At 36.1% G+C, this 18,939-nt stretch overlaps 1 protein-coding gene across 1 annotated transcript in view; it reads right to left on the reverse strand.

Moving 5' to 3' along the window:
• EYS (eyes shut homolog) overlaps positions 1 to 18,939 on the reverse strand; it is a 1,182,030-nt gene that overhangs the window by 426,909 nt on the left and 736,182 nt on the right. Inside the window, 1 exon segment of the mRNA XM_031455943.2 lies at positions 13,819 to 13,910. Within this exon segment, the coding sequence (XP_031311803.2) occupies positions 13,819 to 13,910 (92 nt within the window).

The following is an 18,939-nucleotide window of genomic DNA, read 5'->3' on the forward strand; positions in this document are numbered from 1 at the left end:
TGCTGTTCCCTGTGGGCTGAGGAAGGAGACCGCTGATCCCCTTGCTCCCTTGTGGTCTCGGGAACTTGATCAATGGGAAGGTTGGGAAGTCTCAGGGATGACACACCACACTTGCTGCTGTGAATGCTCTACTGATGGATTGAGGGCAAAATATTTTCCTAGCATTGTCTTTGATTCTTGCCTTGCTTTTTTTTCCAAAAAAAATCCTGTCTCAGGATCTAATCCTCACATGATTATCATCACATCAGTGCAACAAAACTTATTAATAAATTGCTCTTAATTGTTCTTACAACGATGGAGCAAGAGGTTAATTACTATGAACATATATCTACGGTCACCTTGTGTTGCCCTTGGTTTGATATTCCTGTCACCTCACAACTGGATCTGAGAGTACCCATTGCTTTCATTTGTAGTGTAGCTTTTCCCTCCAGGATAATAATGTGCATAAGAAACAGTTCATTTTGTATTTGGTAGACTAGGTAACATCTTATAATTTTCTTCTAAAATGTAATACTTTGCTCCTAGAACTATAGGCATATAAAGTGCTTTCTTTTCTTTCTTTCTTTCTTTTTTTTTTTTTTGATAATTTGGTTCTGACAATGTAGAAGCCTATTTTAAAATATTTTATTCATTCATTCATTTAATCCATCATTCAATAAACATTTATTAATTATTCTGCAAAGCAATTTGTTAGGTCCTGAGAATATAAAAAAAAGAAAAAAGCAAAGCTCCCACTCTCAAAGCACTCAGCTTTTAATTTTAGAATATTTTCTCTGAAAGGATTAATCATTATTGATATGAAGTCTGATTGGAAAGGAAGCCGATCCAATCGTGTAACTACTTTCATTTCAAGTAGGTTGTCACATGCTATACATAACAATTTGAAGCCATCAGATCCAGAACATTAAGCAATTTCATTCTCTGCTTGTAAAATCAATGTCAATTCCAAATTCAGACAGCTAACCATTTTGACTGTAAGTTTAGGCATATATCACACACTATTTCTAATTAGTCTTAATTGCTGACAGAAGCGTGGGAGGTGGTATTTCCTAACATAATAGAATTGTCATGCTTTTTGGGGTTCCATGGTAATCCCTACAGAGGAACTGGCTGACTTTAATAGATGTGCTACAAAAGCAGATTCTCTAGAGCCACCAGCTGGGTCACTAATGACAAGCACTGTGTAGTTCTGAACAGGTTGTGTGCTTTAGTTACTTTCAAATATACTTCACATGATTGCTTGTTTAGGTCTTCTGCCCATTTCTGGATTGGGTTGTTTGTTTTCTTCTTAAGTCATATAAGCTGCTTATATATTCTGAAGATCAAGCCTTTGTTGGTTTCACTGGCAAAAATTTTCTCCCATTCCGTATGTTGTCAAAACTATGATGAGGTATCACCTCACACCAGTCAGAATGGCCATCATTCAAAAATCCACAAATGACAAATGCTGGTGAGGCTGTGGAGAAAGGGGGACCCTCCTACACTGCTGGTGGGAGTGCAGTTTGGTGCAGCCACTGTGGAAAACAGTATGGAGATTCCTCAAAAGACTAGGAATAGACTTACTGTATGACCCAGGAATCCTGCTCCTGGGCATATATCCAGAAGGAACCCTACTTCAAAAAGACACCTGCACCCCAATGTTCATAGCAGCACTACTTGCAATAGCCAAGACATGGAAACAGCCTAAATGTCCATCAACAGATGACTGGATAAAGAAGAAGTGGTATATTAATACAATGGAATACTATTCAGCCTTATAAACTGACAACATAACGCCATTTGCAGCAACATGGATGTCCCTGAAGAATGTCATTCTAAGTGAAGTAAGCCAGAAAGAGAAAGAAAAATACCATATGAGATTGCTCATATGCGGAATCTTAAAAAAAAACATAAATACAAAACAGAAACAGACTCGTAGACATAGAATACAAACTTGTGGTTGGCAGGGGGGTGGGGGATGGGAAGGGACAGACTGGGATTTCAAAATGTAGAAGAGAAAAACAAGACTGTACTGTGTAGCACAGGGAAATATATACAGGATCTTGTGGTGGCTCACAGCAAAAGAGAATGTGGCAATGAATGTATGTATGTTCATGTATAACTGAAATATTGTGCTCTTCACTGGAATTTGACACAACATTGTAGAATCACTATAACTCAATAAAGAAATGTTTAAAAAAGTATACGTCACATGAACATAATTACTTCTGACTATGTTAAGTGCAATAATTTTATGGAAGAAAACTTTTATTTCAGTACTTGGCCTTCCACTCTGAATTCCTTTTAAATGCCATCCTAAAATTTTTCAACCATTTGAATAAAATGAAGTTTCCATTTCAATGAGAAAGTTCTTCAATAATTAACACACACCTCAACTGTAAAATATTACAGGTAAAGTTTGACTCAAAGTTAAGACAAGTTAGTGATTTCATCTGTTTAAAATAACCATAGCAATGATAACTCATCTGAATCAGCTGTTTCCAAATTTGGGGCGGTTTACAACCTAAATGCATACAGATACAAACACATCCAGTAAATTGCATATGCATCTGTTACAAAGTTTAAAAAAAAGGAAGTGTTTTTAAGATATTTGGAAAAAACCCGACTCAAAATATTGCTGGTATCATTATTGATATTTTGTTAAGTGCCTCTAATGCATCAGACTTTTACCCAGATTAATGTAAAGATTGTCATGTAATTCTGGAGAAAATGTGTGGGACTGAGTCTAGGTAGCTGGACTTCTGATTTCTATGGCAGCTCCAAACTACTTTTGCTTTATTTCAGTCAACCCTGCCTCTTCCTAAGACAAGAGGCATGGCTCAGTCTGTGATTTCCTGCCTTAGCTTGGTAATTTTCTCTGCTCTTCAACTTTGAGATCCTGGCAATCTTTGAGATTTGATACCAAGGTTTATTCCTGCCTCTCATTCATTATTTAATACTTATTTACTAATGGACTGCTTATGTTCCAGATACTGACGTAGGTGCTAGGAATGCATTCAACAAGACACAGGACAGACAAGTCCCTGAAACCATGAAATTCATAGTCTTTAGTTAGGAGTACAGATAACCAAGGAATAAAATGAGTGATATCCAATAAAATGGTGCTATGAGAGGCAATACTTAGGTAGAAAGGCTCTAGGCAGTTTGGGAGGGTCTGCCTAAAGAGGAGACTGAGTAATGAGACGGGGGCCATCTGGGAGGAGCAGTGTGAGAACAGGGAGGAGGGGGAGTAGAGAAAGGGACAGGCTGCTCCAGTCCCACAAATATCCTAAAGCAGAAAAGCATCTGGAGAGTCCAGGAGTGACAGGATGTCACAGTGAGCCGACACTGGCAGGTGTCAGGGGAGGGAAAGGAAAGTGGGTCAGAGCCCAGCTGTGCAGGGTGGTGACGGGAGTCCACGGAGTCTGTATTTTATTCTCAGAGTGAAGGTGAACCACTGACGACACTTCAAACAGAGGTGACTTGAGACAGTATACTCTGAAATGCCCTGTCCAAAGCCTGATGAATGTTTAGAGCTGGGCAATGGAGAACTGCATTGGTCTAGATAAAAAATGATAGAGACTTGGACCAGAATATTACGAGAGAAGAGAGAGAGAAATGGGCAGAGATAATATGAAATTGGAAAGAACTTCCTGATACGCCTTGGAGGTAAAGAATAAAACAATGGGAGAGGTCAGAGATGACTCAGTACACAAGAAGGCAGCACTGATTTGCTGAGATGAGAAAGGCCAGGAGAGGGGTGTAGAGAGGGAGGTGGGTTGGTAGGTGTAGGGCACTAAGAATTTTATTTTAGAAATGTTACATTTAAGGTACAGGTGAGACTTACAAGAGGAGATATCAGGTATGTGTTTGGATAAATGAGTCTGGGATTTGGAAGAAAAGTTTAAGCTGGAATCAGTGAAGAAGAGGAAGAAAAATTGGCCATCGAGATAGGGGAGATATCCCAAATTTACTCTTTTCAAAGCAGAAAGAGAAAATGATTTCAAGAAGAAAGAGTGTTTTCACTGAAAGGCATAGTACAGTGAAGGCAGAAAAGCTGTTGGCTTTTCTCAGCATGACGGTCACAAAGGGTGATGACTATCTTGCTGTGCATGAACAGTACTGGTTTATAATATGTTGTCCTGGAATAATAATCAACAGAACCCTTTTCGCTCTAGAAGACAATCTGTTTGCAGGATCAAACTCCCTAGTTACAGGTGATACTAACAAAAGCTGTGTCAGCTGTGGGACCATGGAAGTCGGATTGGATTGAAGAGTAAATAGTGGGTAACAAAATTGGAATCCCAAGTGTAGCAAACTTTTGAGATGTTTGGCCCTCAAAATAAAGGAGCTGAATAAAGCAACACAAGATCTGGAATGGTGTTGCAGTGAGGGTATCTTTAAAGACCACTCTTATTTTGGGGGCAATGGTCGAGCAATAATATAAGAAAAAACGTTGACAGAGAGAAGGGTACAAAGGGAGCAGCTGGCCCCTGACAGAAGTGGGTCAAGTCCTCTAGGAAGAGGGGTACACTATTTCCTTTAAGGTCTTTCCTCTGACTTCCATCTTTCTCTCATAAACTTCCTGTTTCCCCCATCAGCCACTTACCCCGCCATAGTTATCCATAGTTAACCCAGAAGTTTCCAGCTATGCTTAACTTTTTGAGTTTTCTAGGATACACTTCTTTTGTTTTTGACAATTTGAGAACCACTATCTCTAATTTGTGCTAATTTGGTCAGTTCTCTGAAAGAACCATTTTACAAGCTATCCGTATACTGTTCCAAATATCATTTAATAAAATATTGCAAACATTTAATCTTTTTCTAAAAAAAAAATAAAGCTTTTTTTAGCTTAAATTTCGGCAAATCATTAGCATAGTGTTTCTTTGCAGGAGCATGATAATTAGTCATTAATGATTTGTTTCCCCCAGAAATAAACACATCAAACAGGATTATCGAGTAATTAACATTTCAATGGTTAAGAATTTTTCTGCTACTGAATCTCTGGATGCAGCCGTAATATATTCACTTCTAATGGCATGTGCTGATCAATGAGGTTTAACAATGAAAGCAACCTGCAAGGTCGCACAGAGAGTATGCCAAAGCAGCACATAACTGACGGCTTTAGCAAATGCCAACTTGGGGAGAGATTCATGTGTACAGTGTAAATGGTATTTGCACCATATCACACCATGTGGGCTCCAGGGAATGAACTGTGAAGACCCTTTTGACAAGATGTCTCACTTCCCAGTTATGGTACTGCTTTAAAACACAACTTTGCAATTGTCCTATTGACTTAACTTGAAACTTGCTATCTTTAATATCATTTGGTTATAAAAAAAGACCATACTAGAAAAAGATACTGGACTTTTTGAGAAAGTTTGATGTCAAGAGAACTTACACATTTTAAAACTTATAATACACAACTAAAGAAAGAAAATACAGTGGTCCCTTGGTGACCATGGGAGATTGGTTCCAGGCCCGCACCCCCACCATGCCTCGCACCAAAATCCACAGATGCCCAAGTCCCTTGTGTAAAATGGCTAGTTCAGAGGGCCCTCTGTATACATGTGGGTTCTGCATCTGCGGATTTGGAAGCCGACTATACACGCTTGACTTTTGATTCTGAATTCATTGTAATGAACATACAATGAGAATTCACATTAAAGGAATGCATTAGTTATGCCTCTGAATGAATCCCTTTCCACAGAATCACTTTCCATTATTAGAAGCACCTTTAGAAATCACACTTAGAGAAAACAATCATTTTCAACTCGTGAAAGGAATCTAAAAAATATTTGTGAGAGGATGTAGGTGTTAGTTTTCGGGAATAATATGATGATTATTTTAGACATGCTTTTCAAAAGTGAGTTCACCTCCCGGAACCACACAATTGACTCCCAACATTTGACTTTCCTGACATTGATTTGGTTAGTTAATTACACTGTGGTGGTCAACTTAAAAAAAATCAGAAATGTAAAGATTTAAATTCAGTGTATCATGTATCTAGCATTTCAAAATGCACCCGAAAGAATCATAGTTCTTCAAGTTTATGAGAATTAAAATTCATCATTCAACAATTACCTTCAATATTGCAAGTTTCTCTTAATAAAACAGCCCTAATCTTTATTTTTATATTTACACTCAAATATTTAACAGAAAGGTTCTGCAAAATCATGACTGGTAACCTTGTTTTATCCATTTTGGTGAGATACCTGTTTACTCTCCATATTCTTATGTGTAATATTTAAATTATGAACTATTGGCTTTCAGTTTGTTTTCACTTATGTTTATATTAGCATAAGAGACAGAGTTCACTTCTTGGCAAGTTATGAGGAAACTGAGGGAAGCCAGAAAGACAGACTGTGAGTCATGCTGTATATTCAGCAGCAGGAAAATTCAAGTAGTTGGAATTTTCAACTCTAAGTCTTCATATTAGCTCCTCTCTTATCAGGAGGGAGCACAAATCAGCATCCAAATCAAGGCAGATATCAGGGCAAATTAAAGACCATAGGTGACCCGTGGTCACCTACTGAAATCTATACTGATGCTCCCATAGCCTTTGCTTCCATAGATAGTTGTGCCTCTAAAGAATCATGCATTCGATGCCCCAGTAGTCATCACTGAATTGTCGTGACTCAGCCATCACTTCTAACTCACTAAGAGCATGCATTTGGAAGGAAGAGCCCGACTCTATGATTGTGTCTATTTCTAGCCTGTAATACTATCTTGTTTTAAAAAGTGCTTAAAATGTATTTTAAAATTATTATTTTTTTCTGAAAGAGAAGGACTCAGGCTTTTGTCTTTTGTGTACTTTGAGGTTTTGTATCTCGGGTGTGTGGTAAAACACCTGGATGTGATACCTTCTCCATAAACACACGTGCACATAGCTACCATACGCTCAGTACCTTTCCTGAAGTTAATTTCAGTAATTATGTAAAAGGTAATATGTTTTCAGATATTCAAGTAAAATGATGGGAAATATCCTACTTTAAAATGGTTAGTTATTTTAACTAATGTTTTAAAATAGTTTCTAAAAGGTAATTGGTAATCAATTTGATAGAGTATGTATAAATTGTATAAATTAAGTTAAATTTGTACAAGTTAAGTTAAAAATTATAACTCTAAAAATGTTTAATTCCTAATTGGATTAACTGATTTATGTGGATTACACTTAAAATTCTCTTTCCAAAAATAAATGACAACATTTCGCTTCTATTTACTATATTTTGTATTGAATATATACCTATACCTTGGGAAAAAGAAAAGAAAAGTAGATTTATGTTATAAGCACATTTTGCTGAGTCTATAAATATTATTGTGGAATTAAAATTAATTGTTCATTCTTTATTTTATTTAAGTTGAAGTAAAATCATTATTCCATTGGCATGTTTTGCTTGATGCTACTGACAGTGGTTAATGAAAAGATTAATGAAATAATGTGCACATTTCATTAGAGGAAAAAAATCTTTATTTTTTGGAAAGTGGTTAAATAGTCTACTTCTTTCTTTTTCTACCTCACTGATTTTTCTGGTACTCTGAGCCAAAGCATTCCTGCTCTGTTGACAAGTGTCAAGACCTTGGCTTTGTTATTAATGTCTTCAAAGCACAAAACTTTGATGCTTACTATAATAGCAATGTTCCAATTGTCTTTGTGTATGTGTATGTACATATATACAGCAGTGTCTTTTTATATAATATATAATTATATATAATTCATATAATACAATATATACATACACACTTGTATAAAATAAGTTATTTATTTCAAACTGCTCTACGTTTTGAATGCACATCTGCTTCATTTTCATAATATTTTCTACCACTCAAACAGATAAGAAGATCAAGATTTATAGTGTGAAGATAAAATAATTTATCATTCCTGGCATTGTGTAACCACACTTTAGGTAAGACAGTTATCTGCTGGGATAATTTAAGTCATAGAAAGACAATGGAATGAAACAATTATTTGTAACAGGTAATATGAAATTGTATGTATTTTTGAGTAAGTTATAATTACTTAATAAGTAAATAGTATATATATTAATTTCTATTTTCTTCATATAAGCAGTGCCATGGTTAAAAGAAACATAAATACTGTGCTTCAAATTAAACTATTAAGTGTTACGAATTTTGTTTACTGATTATTTTTTGTCTTTATCTCTAAAGGTAGACAATTATCTTACTTTCTCTTTTAGAAATATTTCTTATCTTGTTTTTACACACTGTTTCAGCTCATTTCTCTTTTTCCTGGGTGCAGAGCTAGAAAACCTTTCCCAGTTTCTTTTGCCAATAAGCGTGTTTGCATGACAATGTTCTAGCCAATAGAATGCCAACAAAAATGAGACATGCCACTTCTAGGTCTGCCCCTTTCCTCCCATTAAACCATCCACCCATTCACTGCCATGCTGACTGGAGAAGACTCATGTTTTCAGCCAAAAACACATTTAAACTAACATAAGTTGAATAAGGTTGAACAGATGAACTCTTTACAAAGATATAGTCAGGGGCTAGAGCCACGTGGATAGTATGGTATTCCTAGACCACAACATAGCTGTTCTGATACCACTTCTGTGAGTAAAGGCCACCGGGAAGAAAGGAGTCATCAATCAGGAGCTGAGATCTGCACGAGAGGGACTGAGCCAGCCCTTGGGACACCACACAAAGGCCAAGGGGATATATATCCTGTTGCCATTTACTTGTTTCTGGAATTTCCTGCCAGTGTTCCCCATTGATAGAACCCTAGAGACAGCTAGAGGACAAGGCAGTTTGTATTGTTTGCTAGGGCTGCCTCAAAAAAGTCCCACAGACTGGGTGGCTTGCATAAATGACATTTATTGTCTCACAACTGTGCAGGCTAGAAGTCCAAGATTGAGGTGCCAGCAGGGTTGGTTCCTTCTGAGGCCAATGAGAGAAAGAAGTGTTCCACGTCTTTCTCTTCGGCTTGTAACCGACCACCTTCTCCCTGTGTCTTACATTGTTTCCCCTCTGTGTGTATCTCTCTCTGTGTTCTAATTTCCCCCTTGGATTAAGGCCACTCTAAGGACCTCAGTTTAACTTGATTACACCTTTAAAGACTCTATCTTCAAATAAGGTCACATTCTGAGATACTGGAAATTAGTACTTCAAAACAGATTTTGTGGAGACACAATGGAACCCATGACAGGTCAATTTCAAAGGACCAGAGCAGAGAGGAAGACTGTAGAGGGGATCTGGAGAAGGGCAAACATTTAGAGGTTACTTTGTTCTGTAGCTTAATCTACTCTATGAAGGAAAGGGAACACTTCTTTGATCACATTACCTGTTCCCTTAGTTAAAAATTCTCCAGTAGGTCTCTCTTAACCTATGACACAGTTCACAATTCTTACTGTGGCTTTTGATGACCTATACAACCTGACTGCCACTGATTTGTAGACCTTATCCTCACTCTTTCCTGTCTAATGGACTCAAGTGCACATTATTTTCTTCTTCTCCTTCTCTGGTACTATTTCTCACTAAGGAGCACCCTCATCATCATCCAACAGAAGCAATGCAGTGTGGTGTGGGCTTTGCATTTAGTGCTGCATCACTGAGGACATACTTGTTAGTGTGTGTGTTTTGTTGGTAAATGTCAGTCTTCCTAAGTCTCATTCACTGTTTATAGAACTATTTTGCTCTTTTTTAAAACTCAGCATAATTTATTGCATATCCACATGGCTATACATAAACAGTAACTGGTCTTGTAGTGGAAGATGTTCTTATTTGTTCTAGCTTTTTTTGTTCTTTACAGCTCTTACTATAGGATCTGCCTACCCTCAATCAAAGGGCCAAACTACCACCTTCTCCATGAGACAGCTCTACGCGAACTGATAGAGTTTGTGCAATTTACTTACATATCAGGATGTAGTCTGAGAGCCCAAGACTAAGATAGCAAGTGAAGTTTGGTTTTGTTTTTAATGCAGGGATGTATTTTTAATTGGTAGGTGCTTAAAAAATGCTTTAAAGTCCCATAATTGAGGAGGTGAGATGAATCTAATTTATTTCTATCTTTGAATTCCAAATCCTATCTCTCTTTAAGAACTAAAGTAGATGTTATGTAGGACCCTAGATGAGGAAAAAAAATCCGTATAGCTATATAATGCAAACTCATTATAATAATCCAATGTGCTAATATCTAGTTATATAATTATTTTATAATATGCAATATATGATATTACAATGTATATGATGGTTATCAAAAGACATTTGGTTTATTAATACATAATTAATATATTAATTATGCTAACATTAATATGTTAATATATTAATTATGTTAACATGTGTTATGTTATAGTGTATATAGTATAAAACCTATGAATAATAATAATTATTAAATATACTAACAGACATGGGTAAGGAGCACCATCATGTTTAGCTGTCTAAAGTCACCTCTTGGTCCCATTTGTACTTTCCCGTTCATTAAAAGATGAGCTAATTTCTCACTACAAGAGTTTAAATATGTGTGCTTTTAGCCCCTTACTATGCCAGTGTGTATTTCCCCTAAGTACTCAGTGTTTTCCTGCCCACTTTTTAGGTTAAGCAATCACACATTTCTGTTTTAAAAGGGTCATGCTACGCTGCAGAACATCCTGTCTTTCCTTGTTGTAAAAAATAATGAGCTCTCAGTTCCTTTTTCACGGAGGGTATTTGTTTCCATCACTCTGAGAGAGCCCTTCATCATGGGCTGAGCACAGCCGCACCATTTTCCGCACCATTCCATTAGAGCCTGTGAGGAAGGATGCTTCTCCTGTATTCATGTTCAGGAGAATGTCATCACCCAACAGAAACAAAATGAAAGAGTGTAGACTTGGGAGTGAAGTGTGTGCATACCATTTACCTTTACTTTAAGGAGTACGTTAATGGTAAAAAAAAAAATTTATGGCCACAGCATTCATGAATTGAGTTAAACTTAAAATTGAAAATGTTCTCCTTTGTACTTCTAGCAGTAAAGGTGCAGAAAACTAAAATGAATGGATCCCCATTCTTGTTCTCTATGAATGATAATAATAGGAAAAAAGTATATTGCTATAAATTTTCCATTACTTGAAACAAACCCAAGGCTTGTGAAGAAATATTTCTGAACTTAGATAATTTAGACCAGATACAGGCAGGCTGTCAGCTATTTTTTGATAAAAATAAAAAGTAACAACATGTGTAAATTGCAAAAAAAAAAAACAGAAGAAGAAAAAGAAATCACAGTTATGTAACATTAAGAAAAGTGACTTTTTTGTTGTTAAATATCCTTAAAAGTGACATGTGATGAGGACAGTGAAAACAGGTACTCTTAGGATGTTATAATGTTTTACATTGAATGTATTTCTTTAAAAAACATTTTAAACAGTGTGTAGTAACTTGTAAAACACAGACTAAACATGCCATAGTAGAAAAAATGAACAGATCAGGAGGAAGGAGATCTGGGTTCTAGCCTTGCCTTCCTACTGACAGTAATGTGATCTTGAGAAACATGCCTACCTTCTCTGAGCCTTAACTTCCAAATGTGCAAAATGAATGTTACAGACTGAATTACATTATCCCTAAATTCGTATGTTGAAGTTTTGCTTCAGAATGTGACTGTTTGAAAACAGGGTTTTTAAAGAGGTGAGAAGTTAAAATGAAATTGTTAGGTGGGCTCTAATCCCACATGACTGATGTCCCTTGGAGGAAGAGGAAACTGACCACAGACACACATAGAGGAATATGGTATGAAGACACAGGGAGAAGACAGCCGTCTACAAGCCAAAGGAGAGGCCTGAGAAGGAATAAACGCTGCCAATATCTTGATCTCAGTATTCCAGCCTCCGGAATTGTGAGACGATAACTTCTGTTGTTTAAGCCACCTAGTCCGTGGTCCATGACTATGGCAGCCCAACCAAACCAATGCAGTGGGCATTGTGAGTTTCACGATGATTAGTTACAGCTCTGTGTTTATAAAGCATCTGGCACACAGTAGTTGTTCAAAGTGTGCTAATTAATATTAGTCTTGCTGCTGTTAGTTTTTTTTAAATTTTTTTACAGGGCAGATCATCTAACAAAAATGTTTTTCTTTGTCTTATCTTGAACAGATAGCAGTTCTTTAAGGGTAGGAGAAAATAAGAGATCAAATTATACTGTGTTTCTACAGCATGGGTCACAGTGCCTATGATTTAAAATGTATTCAGAGGTTTTAGAGTAAGAATAATCTTGGAATTGTGTCATTTTCTAACTGTGCTGTTCTCTGCATTTATGCTATCTCCTAGTTCTACACCTGGAAAATAATAAGAAAAATATAATAAAAAGTTAATAATTAGAATTGTTCTTAGAAATGAATACATTTGTTATGTCCTAGAATTACTACTTGACACATAATTGGTGTTTAATAAACTGTAACTATGATTACTGTGTTCTCAATTCATTTTTAACCCTTTTTCAAGATACCCCAACCCAGAACAGCATCTTCCGGTGCACTCCTTTGTCTCTCCCATCACGTCTCATCTGTCTTGAAGGGTCAAAATACGTCTTTTGTGTTACAGTTCTTACTGCTGCCCCAGGGCTCATACGATTGCCTTCCTTCCAGATGATGGTTCTCTGCCCGGGGAAAGGATCACTGTGGCTAGGATGGCATCTCCCAAAGTGTGTTGCCCTTAACATTGGTTATTTAAGAGGTTAAAACGCTGAAGAAAAGCATTAAAGTGTTCTGTGCCCACGTCTTGAGTTAAACAAATAAAGTGAGGCTTTATTAAATAGGACCTCAGAAGTCTTAAAAGACTTATGTGCATTTTTAATGTATGTGAGGCAGCCTTTCCTCAATTCAGTTAATCATAGACTGATTTTCCGTTGATTGTCTGTAAGAATCTGTATTCTGGACAACAGGATTTGGATAGTTCTGGCCTAAAGAGGGTAGAATTTACCTTAAGATTTCTCCTTTATCCTCTTTCCCAGTCTCTGTTTTCACTGTTTTGCCTTCTTCTTCTTTTGGCTTTATATAAATAATAATTTTCACTAAATAATAACCTATTATCTTAACTGAATAATTTACTTTAGTCTATTTACTGGATAAGGATGGTGGTATGTGTTTTTAAGTATCACTTATTTAAAAAAAAGGTGGAGGGAGGCAAAACACACAATACATAAGCATTAAATCTGTATTAAAAATTAAACCTCAATGAAAATATAAAAAGGGAAATTAAGGAAAAATGTCATTCTCACTTAACAGATTTGGCAAAATTATACCTGAGGTTTGTGAGGGTTTGGGGATAGAGTCAATTTCAAACCAGCTTTTAAGAATATAATAATATATGTTCATTATTCTATACTGACTGCGATATAATGGATCATTTAAATTTTCTTTATGCTTTCCTAGATGTCCCAAATTTTGTACAACGAATATATTTTATTTTGCTTATCAAAAGAAATACCAATTTGTTTTTACAACTCCTCCAATTGGAAAATAATATGAGGCTTTCATGGCTTCTTTGTAAATCTGCTTATGTAAATTCATTGATAAAAGAACCCTTAGAGCGTTCTTTCCCCAGTACTGTTTTAGGATATATAGAAAAGACAGAATGATTTGAAGAACGTTAATTCACATACAAGTACATGTGAATACTAATCAGAAGAGCCTTCACTTTAAAATGACAAGATTTAATACCTTGTAATGACCTATAGTGAAAAAGAATGTGAAAAGAAATATACATATGTATATGTATAACTGAATCACCAAGCTGTACACCAGAAATTAACACAACATTGTAAATCAACTATACTGCGATTAAAAAAAGAGAACAAGAGCCAGAGAAAGTCTTTGCTGCTTCTGAGATTAAGTGAAAAAAATGTGTATCTTACCTGATAAGCAGTGTATACTTTTGTCCATCATCCACTTTAATAGTAGTGTCAATGATTTCCAATTTTGCTTCACCAGCACAAGAAAAATGGTACTATGGAAAAAAAAAAGGGTTTTTCTCAAATAGTTTTTCAATGTGAAATTAATAACTTATATCTGTGTTGGCATTTACAATTTACCAGTAATTTTTTAGTGCAGTGGACAGACAAGAAGTCTGAAACTTAAAGAAAAGTGACAGCTCATAGTATGCCATTATTAAGTGCTAAAATTGAAACAAATAAATATATACATACTACATACATATGCAAACACCATATGTATGTATGTATACACACACACACACATGCACGCATGCGTTCTTTTGGTTTCTTTTCCAGTATTCTGGGGAGCCTGGTTGAGAAAGGAAGCTGCTTCTGCTGTCCAGGAGTGAGTTTAATTGGCAATTTTCTTTAGATACCAGCGACTGACAATGCGAAGACCAGTGAATACAATCTAGATGGTGATATGAATGTCACAGAAGGGAAATTTAAAGATTATGAAAGTTCACATTTCTTCTGTATAGCACAGGGAACTATATTCAATATCTTGTAAAAATCTTTAATAAAAAGAATATGAAAACAAATATATGTATATGTATGTATATGCATGACTGGGACATCACGCTGTACATCAGAAACTGACACATTATAACTGACTATACTTCAATTAAAAAAAAGAAAAAAGAAAGAAATAAAAATAAAGATTATGAAAGTTAGCCATTCATCCTAAACTTCAAAGCTTGAAGGAGCCTATGGCCATTTGTAGGACTGTTACTTATTGGATCAACTGAGTGGTGGTTTTAAAAGGAGTAAATCACGTCTACAGTAGGTATGTTTGACCAGACACCCCTGGGAATTTCACGAGGGGGCTGCAGTGGCTTATTCGTCTTCTGAACAGCATGCACCTGAATGTGTATCAGTTCTATCGTGGCTATTCTTCCCCAGAATAGAGTATATACAAGAGATCTGTAATCCACATAGAAGTTAAAGAAACACAGTTGCACAGTGTTTCATAACTCCTAGGCACTCAGCTACATTAAATCGATGTGTCTAATCTTTCTACTTGTAGTCCAAAGATAAGCATAATGCTATATATCTAAATTTTTGTAGTTGGTCATCACAAAAAAAGTTCCTTTCCTTTATAAAAATTATCTACTGCAGGTTCCCTTTAAGAAATATATTAAACAGCATTGAGATTTTCAAAAACAAATACATCTATGTGCACTTTGCCTGAAAGTCAGTTGCATAACATTTGTCTATACATTCTTCTCAAGCCATGTGTATGTAACTAACTGAAAAATCAGCATTTGTTTATTGCATTTTTATGCTGTGTCTAGTATACAACCAAGGTGACCAGATAGTACATTTAGTAAGTTTTGGCAGCATGGATAACAATTTAGTTATTTCTTATGCTTACCACTCAGAAATCTATGTTGTTAGTTAAAATAGTTATTTAGGCTTAAATGCTGATTTGCTGACCAACAATGGATGTGTGTGTGGGGGGGGGCAGGGGTGATAATTTCCTTATTTTGTTCAAATATATTAGAAAATTATTTTCCAGGTACAATTAAGTCTTATTAATTCTTATTATCTTCAGGGATGTCAAAGTTTAACATTTAAAAATATTTAATGGACAATTCCATTAATTTTATTTGAAATTTTCTGTTACTATAAATAGCTCCTTTAAGATATGTATAAAAGCAGTAGCTATTGAGATTCAGTGATTATTCTTTACCGTGGGCTTTTAAAGTACTTTACAAGTTTCAACTGATTGCTTTCTTTCAAAACAAACACCAAAACAAGCAAGCAAACACAAATGTGTGAAGTAGGTACTATTCTTTTATTATCACCATTATTCAGAAGCGGAATCTGAGGGGAAGGGCTTTGCCCCCAGGCAGGGAGGCACAGTGATCTGTGGCACAACTAATAAGCATGAGGACTGACATCTGAGTCCCCAAAAGCAATGTATCGACCTCCCTCCTTTTTATTAGAAAGAACCAATGAAATATTTTTTAAAATTAATTTTGATATATTAGACTTTGAAACTTAAATTTCTTTAAAAACACTTGATTAACAATTCTGCATTTCTAGAACTTGAATGGGTCTTAAATTATGATCATGGTAAAAGTTCAGCCATAAATATATCTTTTTGTGAAAATTGCATGTAAATGTATTCCCCATGATTATTCTTTTAAAATAGATGAGGAAGTTGGAGCATAGTCTCAAAAATCATGGTGGAATTAGGAAAATCTTAAAATCATCAAGTTAGAGTGACATTAAAATTTCCTTTAAATCACTATAAAGAAATGGTGATGTGAGTGGAAAGAACAGGGATTTTGTCTTGGCACAACAGAGTAAAAATTCCTCATCTGCCATCCTTAAAAGAGTTTGAAGAGCATGTGTAATACCAAACAGCCTGAGAGCCTCCATCTGTCCGTAGGCTACTTGTGAGGCGCAGAGAGAAATACCCACCCCTCAGATTGGATTAATATGTCCTGGGCATCTTTCTGTGGGTTTACACGCTCTTACCTATTGACTCACGGTACTACATTTAGTACACAGATATTTATCCATTTACTAATTTTAACCTCACACCAACTTTTATTGCCCTTGTTGCAGGTAGATGTAGCCTGTGTCCTGGTTCTTGTACCATCTCAGAAAGAAGTCAGAGACAAGACATGGAGGTTAAGAAAGTAAAGTTGTTAAGGGGTGAATAGTACCCTCTCAAGAGGAGAGCGGGCAGGCTCAGGTGAGTGGCTGCCCTGAGTTCCTCTGGTAATTGGTTACATAGAGTGTAAAAACGAATGGGCAGAATATTCATTGGGGACGGAAGGGTGATTTTTATCCCAGATCTGCCTTCCTGAGGGAAGGAGGGATTTTTTTTTTCCTTATTTAGCCTGGATTGGAAGTGTCACAGCATTAGTGCATGATGGATACATCTAATCTGCTGGGCTAATTTTTTTTTAACATTTTTTATTGATTTATAATCATTTTACATGGGCTAATTTTTTGCAATGAGGGCATAATGAACAGAAGGTTACCTTCTGACACTGGAGATTCCTCCTTCTCCCATCTTTCTTTATTGGCCTCCGGGCTGCTTGTCACCCCAAATGTGTAACTGCTTAACCACTCAGAGGTTCCTGCTTTTCTTTCTCTGCCCAGGGACCCCTGTTGCTTACACAACGTATGTTTCCTGCATTTGGCCTGTGCCCCTCCTTTCTGCCCACTTCCTGCCATTTGGCCTGCGTTCCCCTTTCTCTGCTCATATCTAGCTCTCTGCCTGCTCTCACACTCTCACTTTAAGAGTGAGAAAGCTCCAGCAGAGTGCTCAAAACTTACAAGGTCTCAGAGCCCCGAAGTGGCAGAACTGGAGTTCAAACTCTGACATTTTTTTGCTTCAGAGTCCATGACCTTAATACATTTTCTTAGGTTGGAGCCTGACACATAATTGCAATTCAATAAATGATAGTAATTACAGTAATTACAGACTATCCATGTATATACTTTCTTTGTCATAAAACCCAAAGGAAAGGCATTCTGTGCCTCTCTTCTCCTCTTACAGTTTCATAATTCCTAAATGACTTGACAACCTATGGTGAATTTATTTTTATCCATTTGAGAATGAAAAGAATCCCTGCAATCCATGATTTCATACAGATGTTCACCCACAGTTCTGCACGTCTCCAGTGATGCTTGCAATGTCTCTGACTGGAGGTGTCCACAGGGGCAAGGGCTGGCTGAGTTAGACGCTCAGTTGTGAATCTGAGTTAGGAACAGAAAAACGCACTGAATGTAATCAGGGCTCAATATTATGTGTGCTTTATAATTTTTAAAATTTGGTCTCTGTATGTTTTCTGCTTATAAGACTAATGGAAATTTCTGGTCTTAGTTGAGAAAAATGCATGGAGTAGAGGTCAGCAAAGCTTATCTTAAAAGGTCAGGCTGATGTTTGATGGTTTATTACAGTGTTCTATTCATTATATAATTCTATTTTCTTGTTCTAGCTTCATCTGTTTTTACTATGATCTGTAACAGTTGAAAGCAGTATGAGACCAAAGTGTGTTTTATTTACTGTTGAATTCTCAGAAACTGGCAAAGTGACTGGTGATAGATAAATGTTCACTGGGTGAGTAAAAATGGACAAATGAATAGAAACACTGCTACTACTACTAATGTGCTTTATCTGGTTGACATTTGTTTACGACATCAGACATTGTACTAAATCGTGCATATGTGTTATATTACTTGAGAAAGAGGAATAAAGAAAATCAAAATAGAACAACTTGATTTAGTTGAAGTACAGAGTATGACTCATACTTTAACGGAAACACACATTATAGTTAAATCACATCATTAAAAAATGGTAGGCAAAAATACAGTTGTTACGTTTCATATACTAGACTGCGTTGATTTAATCACTTTATTGCAGTGATGATTTTGATGACTTCTTTAATCTGTGTATTTAGAACTGGAATACAAAGTGATCCATTAACGCAGAATGGGTTGGGAAAAGAGCATGCAGTTACAATTCAAAATTGGCTTCCAAATTTAGCTGTGTCATCTTGGACTTTTAAAAGCAGGTTGTGATAAAGACTGGCAAGAGTTCTATCAATAATCTCGAACTTTTGGATATCAGAATCTCTTTGCACTCTTAAAAATTATGGAAGGTCCCAAAGAGTTTTTGTTTATTGGGTTATGTCTACCAACTTTTATAATATTAAAATTAAAACAGACATTTTTAAAACACAAAAATGTATTAAGTACACATTACATTAGTGATCAGAGGGATATCTTGTCATTTAGCACCTGGAAAAGTCTCCTGTATACTTATGGGAATGAGAATGAAAAGGGCAAACAGCATCTTAGTATTATCGTAAAGACCCTTTGAAAGAATCCTGTGGCTCCCCAGGGGCTCCTAGATCACATCTGCCATTAAAGTTATAAAAATTGTAGCAATTACTATCGTTGAGAATTTGGGAAACATGAAAGAGGAAGAAAAGCTGAAAATACAGAGAAAAAAGAAGAGAATGAAAGCTATTCAAAGTACATGCTACTTAACGTTGATATATAGATAGTATATACTGA

The sequence above is a fragment of the Camelus dromedarius genome, chromosome 6 (genome assembly GCF_036321535.1).
Source record: "Camelus dromedarius isolate mCamDro1 chromosome 6, mCamDro1.pat, whole genome shotgun sequence".
NCBI classification, from domain to species: domain Eukaryota; kingdom Metazoa; phylum Chordata; class Mammalia; order Artiodactyla; family Camelidae; genus Camelus; species Camelus dromedarius.